The sequence below is a fragment of the Tyto alba genome, unplaced genomic scaffold (assembly GCF_018691265.1).
Source record: "Tyto alba isolate M040663 unplaced genomic scaffold, T.alba_DEE_v4.0 Super-Scaffold_16, whole genome shotgun sequence".
Taxonomy (NCBI): domain Eukaryota; kingdom Metazoa; phylum Chordata; class Aves; order Strigiformes; family Tytonidae; genus Tyto; species Tyto alba.
This window is the reverse complement of record NW_024881278.1, coordinates 2092719-2104990: the sequence shown is the minus strand read 5'-3', so window position 1 is coordinate 2104990 and position 12272 is coordinate 2092719. Positions and strand designations below refer to the sequence as shown.

The 12272-nt window shown below is 41.8% G+C and overlaps 1 protein-coding gene across 4 annotated transcripts in view; it reads left to right on the top strand.

Annotated features, from left to right (window-relative positions):
* SPTLC3 (serine palmitoyltransferase long chain base subunit 3) overlaps window positions 1-12272 on the top strand; it is an 89557-nt gene that overhangs the window by 67180 nt on the left and 10105 nt on the right. For all 4 annotated transcript variants that reach the window (XM_042789925.1, XM_042789924.1, XM_042789923.1 and 1 more), the window contains 2 exons: window positions 1430-1649; window positions 3808-3934. In XM_042789925.1, the coding sequence (XP_042645859.1) occupies window positions 1430-1649; window positions 3808-3934 (347 nt within the window). The remainder of the gene's footprint in view (window positions 1-1429; window positions 1650-3807; window positions 3935-12272) is intronic.

Below are 12272 nucleotides of genomic sequence, written 5' to 3'. Positions count from 1 at the left end.
TGACTTGCCTATGGGCAGGTCTCCTTCAAGACTGGAGACCAAGCTGCTTCCAGGCTTACTCAGGACACCAAAGGATGAAGAAAGACTAAAATTGTCAGAAAATTCCCAAGTGCTAAAAGCACATCCTGCTCCTTTTGTGGCACCAAACTTCCAGCTGCATAGTGCAGCTAGAGTGGCAATAAAAAAAATCTGTGAAAGCCACTGGTCCAGGATCTAAAAATTGCCAAGAAGTTATGTTGATTGCACTGCTCATTTGTACATGCTATTTGGGAACAAACTCTATGTTTCCGCTTACCTGAAACTCTTGTAGCATTTGCAATCGGATACACCTTAGCCACAGAGCACTGGTTTTCCTGGCATGCAGCACACTCACTTTGTGCTTGATGGGACGTATTTAGCGTTTAAAGACTTGTTCAGTACAGCTAGTGGAGGAGAACATTTCACTCGTGATGAAATGAATGCTGAGTGCATCAGAGCATGTCCAAGCATAGCTGTAGTTACCTCACAAAGGTTTTCCAGACATAATAGTCTTCACAGAAATACTACTGATACTTCATCTTTATGGGATTAGAGTGCATTTCTTATTTATCTCCCTGGGCTGTCACTTTGCTGTACACATCCTCTGAGCCTTCTAAGTTACTGATGTGGTTACCAACAATACAGAAGAATTATCATCTTTTCTTATTTCTACAATTCTCAGTACACCATCAGTGCAAAATCAGAGTATTTCCTTTTCCTGCATGCCTGTAAGAAAGTAAAAAGAAAGGGAATGAAAACTTTTTTCTTTTTGAGTACTAGGTAACAGGCTACATTTCCTGAAAAGTACATATTGGGAGCAACAATTGGCAAGAGTGGATTTGAACATCCTTTTCTAATCCCCAATTCTGTCCACTCTGAAGACTGGGGCTGCTTAGAGTTATGTCACCATCTGTGCGTTTCATGTGGCCTGTCTCCTGCATATGTCAGACCCAACTCCTTTGCACCAGAGTAATTGGCTCTAGAGCTGTCACCCCCAAATATTGCCACAGTAGCTGTTGATGAAGTAAGCAAGGACCATGCTGAATTACAGCGATTCCTTATAAGTCATTAAAATATTTGTTTTGTGGTGAATTGTAATGTGATGCTTTGGGTGAGCATCTTCCCTTGCTTTGTACTTTCTTTTTCTTTTCTGGCATGTTGAAAATTTGCAAATGCTCAAAAGATTTTTTTGTCTGGTTTTGATTGTTTGAATTCTAAAGCTGTTTGACAGTTTTATACTCGCCCGCAGACAGGAAAGGGTTGCAATTTTTCTTTGAACTGTAAATACAAATTGAGGTCCCACAAGTTCTTTCACAGAGTACGGCAATTAATGCCTATATTTTCTGGCAGAGTCTTAAAGAGAAAGCAAGCACAGGGTTTGTTGTTCATCCGTGGTTCTCTCCATCCGCAGCATGGAAGGGTCCATCGTGCGCCTGCCAGAGATAGTCTCCTTGAAGAAGAAATACAAAGCCTACCTCTACTTGGACGAAGCTCACAGCATCGGTGCAGTGGGAGCAACGGGCCGAGGGGTTGTGGAGTACTTCGGTATGAGTCCTGATGACGTTGACGTACTAATGGGAACGTTCACAAAGAGCTTTGGCGCAGCTGGAGGATACATAGCTGGCAAAAAGGTAAGAGGAAAACACAAACGTTTTAACATCAAGGCGGGGGAAGTACCCTCTTATTGCACAGGATATATTTCATTATCTTATCGCATGGAGTGCTTTACGGGAGCACTATTCTTAAGTTAGGACCATTTTTGTCCGGATCCCAAATGCACATCAAACAGTCAGACTTTTTTATTTTTGTCTAATGTTCATATTATGTAATTTGCTTGGGATGGGTATTTCTATGCCACCCTGATGATTGTTGCTTGTCTTGGAAATGTTTAGACACATTGTGATTGGCTAAATATACTTCACTGCGTTAATTTGCATGCAGACTGCTTGTTACTTTGTTTCACATTTGTAAACAATGTGTGGAGCAATATTGAGAGATTAAAGCCACAGTTTCATCCACTGATAATAAAATTCCTAAACAGTTGTGGATTGTCAGAGTTGCATTTTTCAGGAAGATGGAGAAAGATGGTTACTGAGGGCCTTTAGCAATAGTAAAATCCATGTCCTCAGTTGCTCTTTGTACACTAATAAAACAACCTCTTGCCAATAACAGATGTCAACAAAAAGTAGAGCTGAGCTTGTTTCAAGTAGGGGTGTAGAAGAAGGCATAAGCAGCACCATTTTGAAATGCCATCAGTTTTGTTGCTTGACAGAGATATCAAGTGGTTGCTGATTATTTACCCTTTTCATACCCTGCTGAATGTTTTTCTTAAGTAGTTTGCTGAATGAGTAGGAAGCCTGTTTAGGCAGCTCATACAGGTGATGTCAGGATAATTTTAATAAGGGTAGCACTTGAGTAGAATAAAAGGGCTATAAGAAAGTATAAAGTGTATATTCCTTAATGTCTTCTTTGGTTTTGCCCCTGAAGATCTTAAGACAGGCTATCATAATACATCAAGAATCAATTTTCTTTGCTTCCTGAATTTTTATCTGGAGATTTAGCTCTTTACCAAAGACAATGTGGCTAAGGTAGCTAGAAATTATAGGGAGCCTAGACCTGTGAAAAGCAGTCTAAAGTAATTCATCATTTAATCCTTGGAAGTTTTCTTAAATGAAAGTGGGTTGCTCTTTTCACGCCTGTGTGTATCACTAAGCCTTGCCTCAGGCTTCCAGGCCTTGGTGGCAGCTGCTCACCCAACACACTTAACACACATTCATTTCTGCAGCCAAAAACTCACTGTGACACTGTTTATTCTGCATCAGCTAGAGCACGGAAACCTTCTCAGATATTTGATCAAACCCTTAGGTTTACATTTACAATATATCAGTGCATAACCTGTATAAGGTTAGATAAATTTTGTCTTTAGCATTGGAGTTATGACATAGACTCATACAGCACTTCTGGCAATAATTTGTGTTACTATCTTTCAGGTTTTTTCTGGTGATATTTTTTATCAAAGGCATTTTTCAAGCAGGCCTCATCCCTTTCTCACTAACATGCATTCAGCTTTTAGTGTGGTAACTGTTACTCTGATATTTTGTACTGGGAGGTATAAACTGTCATAACAATGATGGTCTAAACCAAGATCTGAATTCCTACAGCGTCCCTGGATTCAGGGGAGTTAGTGGTGCTTTACACATGCTTACAGTACAGCACTGCTTCTTCTAGGAGCACAGATTGTGCTCTTAGTTATACGAGGAAGTGTTAAAGCAACAGTATTGACTCTAACATGACTGCCCCTGCCACACTTATGGGAAGTTTAAATTGAAAGGCATTTCAATTTAAATTGAAAGACGTATGCTAATAGCCAAAGATAGATCCCAGTAAGGTTGCTTTTCCTGGTTTATGTCTTGTGGCAGAGATACTGTACTGATGTTGTGTCGGCTTTGTTTCATTCCTAGAGAGGAACTGAGCAGTATTCTAAGTGCAGCTGTTCATTGGTCTTTAAGTGATTTTGGCTCCTTTATATTTAGTCTAAGCACAGAAGTAAACATTGTTCTATTCCAGACCTTTGTTTCAGCTGTAATTTCCCTACTTATACGGTAAAGTATTTGCACCTGCCTGATGTTTCTTTAGGCCATGCATTAACAGCAGCAGCCAAGAAAGCAAACCAGTAACTGGTGAAACGTCCTCTTCCTTTTGTATGTTCTCACTCCTGCAGTAGTTAAGAGGGAGATCTGCTGTTTGGCCAGCTCAAAGCTCATTCATGCTTTGTTTTGCTTGTGTAAGGACCTTGTGGACTTTTTACGAACTCATTCTCACAGTGCTGTGTACGCCACATCTATGTGTCCACCCGTAGCAGAGCAAATCATCAGGGCAATGAAATGTCTCATGGGACTAGACGGGACAACACAAGGTAAGCCACCTTCTTTAACTGCACTTCTTTCAATTACTACCAGAGCACCTACTGCATGTAAACACACACAAAATGTCATCCAGCAGCAAAGTGGTATGGTAATGTAATGCAAAGGAAATAATTCTTACTGTAAAATTCATATCCAAATATTCATACTTATAAATGCTGTCCACTCTGTTTCTTTTTCCACACTCATCCACAAGCAGCAGGGATGGAAATACTCTGGAATTCTGTCTCTGCTGTTGCCAGCCCAGTCTGCTTTGCAGCAACAAATAGAAGCACAGAAATTACCCTTTGAGTAGATTGTCTGACTTTGTAGAAGGAGTTCATAATGATAAACCTTCATTAATGGGCTAGACGCTGTCAGTTTAGCTTCTTTGTAAGTGTGAACCTTCAAAATGGCAAGCAACTCAATCATGGCACGGAATTTCAAAATGGGTATTGTATGTTAGATGATAGTACAAGAAGATTATTATAATAATTCCTTCCTCACTCAAGCATTAATTATGGTGTCCTGAAGCTGGTTTGAAAGTACATTTTGTCCCAAAAGAAATTACTAGTTGGTGTCTTTATGAACAATTATGTTTATTTATAATCCTTCCCTGAAGTTGCAGATGCAGCTACCGTCCAATCCTCTGTGTAACATGCTTTCTATGCAGCAAGCAATAAAATAGTCATGACATAACTATCTGCTGCTGTTTCAAAGTGATACTGAGGTGTGTTCAAGGTTCGAGGTCTCCAATCCTAGCTCAGAGTGGTGGGGTTTGAATTTGTATAGTTTTTGCCAGGAATGCCCGAGAAACATGTCACTGTGTAACATGCAGTTGAAGATACAGGTTCTGCTCTGAATTGCAATCCCTTTTATACCGGTCCAGCAGCACCGTGCTGTGCCATCTTCTCTTGCTTGGTGTAGGAGTAACAGAGTAATTCTGTATTAGCCCTCCCTGATAGAACTGACCGGGGTGAGGTGGGAATGGAAAGGAAAAAGGGTATGTGAGAGCAGGTAAGATGCTGCTCTGCACTATTCTGTTGCAGTGCCCTAGGGGGCAGTTTCAAACCGCGGTAGACACGAGGCTGTGAAGACGTTTATCGCAGCCCTTCAGTTAGGCCAGAATTTACAAGACCCCGGTGTCCAAAAGAAGGGATAAAGAATCGAGTCCCAGTGCCACATTCTGCCGAGTGCAATAGCAAAGCGCAGCAAAACTCCAGCCCAATGTGCGGACGACGCGGCGATGAAGCTTTTCTCGTTTTGGCAGAGAAGTCAGAGCGCAACGGCTGTTTCCAGCTCGCAGTCCGAGAGGCCAAGGTTGCCTGTGGGGATGCCTACCTCCTGTTCAGTATGAGAGACCCCCTCTGACGTGTTTCTTCCACCCCGGGGACTCTGCGTGCAGCCTGCCGTGCTGCGCGGCTGCCGGCACCGGCCGCAGGGCCCGCGCGTCATTCCGACCCCGAGCCGAAGGCTCTCACGGATCCCGCGTGTGAAATATTAAACATGCAGAGCACTTCCAAACCTTCAAAGCCTCTTAAAAATGATCTTCAGCTAGCGTGACTCGGCACGCAGCTCGGTGCCGGCCAATAGCAGGACTCGGTTCAAGACGGAGTCTTTTGAGATGTGCGTGTCTGTCTGTCTTAGGGCTGAGAGTCTGCAGCATTTTCTCTCCCAGTGTTCTTTAATGACACAGTGTCTGCATTTCTGAACAGAATCAGTGCGTGCTAAGTCATCTGCAAACCCTTTATGAAATAATCTAGCCTTCTGTCACCTTTTTTAAAATTTGCCTAGCAAGGTGAAATTCAAATTAATAGAAAAAAAAAAAAATAATAACTGATATATCACAACTTAGAGTATCGCACAAAGGTTAGCAAACTATGGCGTGTAAAAATGTTTCTTGTCCTTCTGAGCCAGACTCATTATTTTAGTCTACTGGTTTTTCTTTCATGTGGTCCTCCCTTCATTAGGCTGTCTTGAGGACTACAGGAAAAAAAAAAAAAAAAAACACAACCCAAAACACAGGAAAAAATGTTATGCTGGACCCCACTACGATGCTGCTTTGGCATCAGAGAGAGGAAGGTGGTAGCTTAGAAAGGAGGCGGGTACAGAAGGGAGAAAGCACTGTCTCTTCTTAGATATTTTCATTTCCAAGGACAACAGCATCCTTGGCTGAATTCTTCTGGTCTGCTGTCAGAGAAAACGGTGAATCCTGCATGTGAGCCATCCTCGGAGAGCATGAGCTGTGTAGCAGAGTCACCTGGCAGAGAAGTCTGAAGGCAGTCAGAGTTGCCACAGGGTGGCATGGCCCTTTGTTCTCTGGAAGCCTGCTGAATCAATAAAAGGAGTTTGTTTTGCAATTTGTTTCAAATGACATTCTCTTCCCACAGGATGAGCTGGGGGATCCTTTATAAGGAGATGTCCACTGATCCCTTGTCCCCTGGAAGGCATTTCTGTAGGAGAAAAACAATACAAAAAATACTGGGAATGCAAAAAATACTGGGAATGTTTTGGAAAAGTATGAAATTAGAGTTTGCTAAAAAGTTCAGTGTTAACTAGATGTGCTTCTTGAAAAGAGTATGAAATAATGGGATTAAAAATGTGTTAAACCAGCATGTTCTTACATCTGAACTTCATGACTGGCTCTTTGGTAGATTAATAAAAAGCTAAGAGAAGGAAGACCGATTTGGTCATTTAAATTGCTGCTCTGAAAACTCTTTATTCTATATTTTTTAGCACTTCACACAGCCATCTTTTGTATTTTCCCAGATATTATGCTTTTGCATTCCCTTCAATTGCTTTCTAGTTATTCTCCATCGGTTGGTTAAGCAGCTGATCTAGAAAAAATTAACATAGGTGGAATTATATAGTGGGTAATGCCAGAGGCCAGAAATGCAGTGATACTACTGGTGCTTTTTCTGGTGTTTATCCAGATGATTGGTCTCCCATATTTTCTTCCTTTATTTTCAATTAGAAAGAATATGGATGTTTGGAAAAGGAATCGGGGTGTGCAGTTCCAGGACAGAATCAGCACGCTGGATGCATGACTGCAGGATATGAATAGATGTTTATGGACACAGGGGATACAGCTTCACTACAAGGAAGGAAAAAGTTAGCACTTTAAATATAATTCTATGAAACCTAAACTGTTTAGCTGGAAATTATCCACAGCAGGTTTCTGTTTCAGGCTACAGTTTTTTCATATCAACAAAAAAAGTTCAGTCCTTCCTTGGAAGAAGTCTAGATTTACACATGGGTGGTTGATAATCTAGGACCAAAAAAAAAGGGGGAGGAAAAACAATTTTTAAAAAATCCTGTTTCTCCTGAAGATCTTCAGTTTCTCCAGGATTTTGGATTAATATTTTGGTTGTGATAGACAAATTTCTAATTTTTGCCATGTCTATGAAATACCATCTGAGTCTTGTGATGCTACAGGTCTCCAAAAAATCTCTGCTTGAAATGAACATTGACAAATCTCGAGATCCACTGAGTGAAGGAGCATCTTCCAGCTCAGTCTGGGGGGCCTGAACAGAGCATGCCCCACCTGGAGCCTGAGCAGAGAGCTGGGGCCCTGAGCACCAGTGCCCATCCTGCCGTCAGGCACTTAGGCAGGTGAGCCAGGAAGATTTGAGAAGAGACTCTGTCAAGCAGAGGAGACAAAACAGGGAATAGATAACAAGCAGGTGATAAGGATGGAGACTATGGCCAAAATGAGGTGCTGAGCAGATGGATTGGAGAGGCTGTGAACAAAAAGGGACTGGTGTGGGGAAGGAGAGGAAGAGGGATAAATGTGTCTGCAAGAAAATACAGCAAAAGTATGATCCTCTAAGCCAGTGCTGGTACCACAGACATTTCTTGTTCTTCTCTGGTCAGCAAACTGCTGTGGGAGTGTACTAGCAAGATGTGTGTTTACTTTCCTTTGCAGCAGGAGACTCCAATTTGAATGGAGAAGTTCTCATTTTAAAAGTCTTGCACTGACATAAGTAAAAAGATGTAAATGTAAAATGTAAAAACAAACAAACAAACAAACAAAACAGAGAAGACAATTATGTCTCACAGAAAATATCTATAAATGTATGGGCATGTCCCATGTCCATATTTGTGATAGTTGTGAGACATTAATGTCATGATAATGTGACTGGAAGGATACTGCAGAGCCTACAGCCAGCTGTTACAGTTTCCTTCTTTTACTATGTTTTCTGCTGTGACTTCAGAGAATGAAGCACCAAAAAATGTTGAATTAGAAGATAATAGTTCCCTCAAAATTGGTATGCACAGTTGTTCCTGCCTAGGAGAGAGAGGTAGGTTGGGATCATTATGACCATGTCCTTTGTTTCTTGGGTGACTCATATCAGGAGAGTTGGAGAACAATAACAACAATTGCATATGTATTTCCATTTTTCATGTAAAAATAATATTTTTAGTAGAGGGCAAGTCCTGGCATTTGTCAATGCCATGTTTTACAGGACTCTGAAAACTGACAGCTTGTAGAACAAGACACATTTATTCTTGGTAACATAATGTCATAGATACTATCATAGTTCCTATAATTGAGTTGTTTAAGAGTGTATGAACTTTTGGCAGCTGTATTTCCTTTAGTAATGTCATAAGGCAGCAAGTTCCACAGTTCAGTTCATGTAGCCTATCAAAAAAAAAAAAAAAATTATCCCTCTTAAGCCTTTGTGGCCTTTTCATCTCAAATGCATCTCCTCATTTATTAGGAGATATGGGAAGCAGAAGTTCCCATGGCATTTACTCTTTGTAATTCATAATATAGCTGTTCTTTATATGTTCTCCTCGTGGCTTCTTATTATACCACTGGAGATACCTCAGGAAACTCAGCAGCTGCCTTAGTGGTTTTATCCCCATGATGAGACTGTAGTTGACTCAGAGTGTTTGGACCCTGCACAAATTTTCAAGTACACTTGCTTGCATGCAACACAGCCCCTCCAGCTGTGACCTCGAACCTTTTTTTTTCCCTTTCTGCCTTAGAATACAAAAAGCATATTTGTACACTTAAATTTGGTAAGTAAAAAATAGTACCACTAGGCAGACAGAGTAATACTGCTAGAAAATCTGAAGCAATTTTCTTAATGACTAATAATAGATTATATCAGTGAAAAAGCCAAATTGCAGCATTTGCAAAGGCATTTTTTTTTTCTCTTTAATGCATGGCAAACAATAACTCACCAACAGCAATAAGCATTTTTCATATGTTTTTATGGGAACCTGAAAAGTTTAAACCCCTGTCTTCACGAATCCACTGTCCTTGTTAGGTTAAAAGATAATTCCTGAGGCGGTTTAGATAGAAAGCATTTCTTTAAAATGTTAATTTACTTTGCCATTTGTGCTGATTGGTTTATCTTTCTGCAACTGCTCGTTTTCATTTTTGCTTTTAACAGACTGAGTTCTTGCATTTGAGCTCATTCAGGCTGTGAGAAGCTGCAGAACGCTACTTTCTGTTTTGGCTTGGCATTAAAAAGACCTGGTTTTAAAAGGTTCCTTTTTAAAACATTTCCATCTGCCTTAGTTTTTTGTATAACTGGAGGACCAACTTCCTAAAACGCTCAGTTTCCAACATTTTCCACTGCTATCTGCGCTCAGCAATCTTTTGAAAACATTAGCTGTGCCTGCCAGGGTCCCCCATAAATTCAGAAACGTTAGTCTCGCATCACTACACCCTGGCATAAACCAGCACTGGTGCAAGGAAGGGCAGCCTTGCCCTCTTTTCTGTCTCTCCCCCCTGCCTACCCCGCTGATTGGTGCCCCTTTTCCTTATGCCAGCCTTGGTGTTCATGCAGTCATGCAATGAACTCAGTCAGAGAACCCATCTAGCTGAAAAATAACTGACCAACCGGTCAGCAGGTGGTTAACCTACAGCCAGACTGGTTCCCTGAGCCAGCCTGCCATACGGCTGCTACGTGAACCCCAGTGCCAGGACTTGAGCGGCCGGAGCCGAGAGGAACGATCCCTTTTGCAGCAAAATAAATCTGTGCCAGGCTGAACTGATCACGAAACTGTAGCTGTAAGCTTTCGTTCCACACGCTACTCAGCGATGGATCCCTTGAACCTGCCTGAAACAGGTTGCAGAATCAGTCATGCAAAAGTGTATCTTTTTACTGTTCTCTCTCAAATTCTCATTTTGCTGCTTCATTCAGAGAGGATTGCTTCTCTCAGGTCCTCATCAAGCAGAATGCTTGAACTCTGGCTTAATTTTAAGCTAATATTCCCAATGAGTATGTGCTCACGTTTAAAGCACTTAACCAAATTTATTCCCTCTTTGCACAACATTGGCTCCATGACTAGGGCTCCCAGTAACTATGACGGTGAAGATGCTAATGGCGATAATATGCTGTCAAGATTATTATTTGTCTAAGCTGAACATCACAGATGTTCTCCCAGCAGTGATGATGAAACAGAGCTAAATCCTGTCATCTTTACTCAAAAGGAGTGAGACATGCTGTTCCAGTGGAGCCACCCGCCGCACGGTCGGCCTCTGAAGGGAAGCCAAATGTATCCATCGCAGGTCAATTGATCTGAACAAGCAGGGCCTTTGGAGTAACAGTGTTTGCAGTGATTTGCAAGAGCTTTGAGGGCTGACCAAATTCTACCTCATTTGAAGTCACTTTTTCCACATTCCAAGTCAAACCAGTGCTGTAGTCCTCTAGCAGCCCCCACCCATGGATAGGTGTCCCCTGTCTTCACAAACCAGTATTAACAGCAGGCAGAGGAGGGATGTGGTCGGACTTGGATGTGACTCGTAGCCTGTCCCCCGGCAAAAAAAAAAGCTACGCTTTCCCCAGGGACAGCCACGCACAGCTCCGTGACACAGTCACCTTTTGAGGGTGTCTTTGGTGCTGGGATAGAGCGCGAGGACCCCTCCTCCATTCCAGATGCTGCTCGCTGCTGCCCAAGAAATCCAGCCCCGTTATCAGCCTGAGGAGCACGAAGGAGAGAAGTGCCTTTTCTAACGGTGTTTAGATCACTGGCATTTCAGAAACACCTAATGCGATACAGATGGAGCACGTGGTGCACTGGCTGGCTTTCGGCAGGGAGGGGGGACTGACGTGCTTTGTGATTAATCACCTGTGCTGGGAGTAAATAACGCTCAGCCAAGGCTGGCTGCTCCGTCCCTGCTTTTGTGCGGGACACTGAATGCTTACGTTATACATCTGAATATAGATAAGGCTCTGGGTAGGCATAGCTGACTCATTCGAGAAATAAAGTAAAAATGACAGAATTTGTATAATTTTCCTCCTTTCTGCTTCAGCTGAAATTGCCACTTTTTCTTCTCTTAATCTGCTCTGGAAAGTGTTTTGCAGCAGTTCACAGTTAAAATTGGACTGACTAAATAAGTCCTTAAGGGCTTATTTAGCAGCTGAATTAAGTTGAAATTACTAGGTTTCTAGTTGGCATTAGATTGTGGAAGAAAATGTCTTCACTTCTCCCCAGTTCATAGCAAAGTTTTTTTTTATAAAGATTTTTTATCTGAGAACATACTTTCTTTAGGCACCCCAACTTTATAGCATTCTATTTGTGATTTAATGCACATGGAGGTACATGTGTGTTAGTCTTATAATGGAACCAGAAGAAAAAAAGAAAATCTGTCCATCTGCAACAGTTTAGTGGGGAAGAGCTATTGTTTTCCAAATTTTTTTTTCAGCCTATGAAAGTTTGCTTTTTACTATCTAGTTGTTAGTAGAGGAGGGCGGGGAGTGGAGTTCACCATCCAAGGAACACAGATTGAAGAGACACGCTGACACCGGTATGCAAGAGTTTGATTGTGTAACTCATTATCTAGAAAGACCCTATGAAACAACAGCTGGAGAAGATTAAAGCAGGTGGATTTGTGTCTTGAAGAGTCCACCACATGCCAAAAAAAAAAAAAAAAAAAAGTACAGCGTGGGATTATCTTTCCTGGAATGGGTTCAGGAAAAATAGCTCTCCTTCAATTAAAATACACCTGAGATCTTGATATGAAAGGCTACAGGTTGCTTACTCCTGTTTTCAATACACTGAGTCAGAATTTCCAAGGGTAGAAGCCTACAGAAAGAGTTCAAAGGTAGAATGTTTGTGCAGGAATTGAACGCAGCCAGCTTCTCTGCTTATTAAAATCTTGCAGGAGTGAAAAGCAGACATCTCTGGAAGAGGAAAACAAGCTTTTGCTTCAGAGAGCTGATAGTTTCAGTACCTCTTTTGCTGCCAGGATAAGGTACTCGGCTGGCATAAAGAGCAAAGCCCTAAGGAAGAGTGTGGAGCTGTGCCAGGTAACACCTGCCTGAGATCGGGCCATCAGACGTGTAGTCAGGATGCCTTCCTGCTGTCAAACTCCAGAGCATCTCCTCGCAGAAA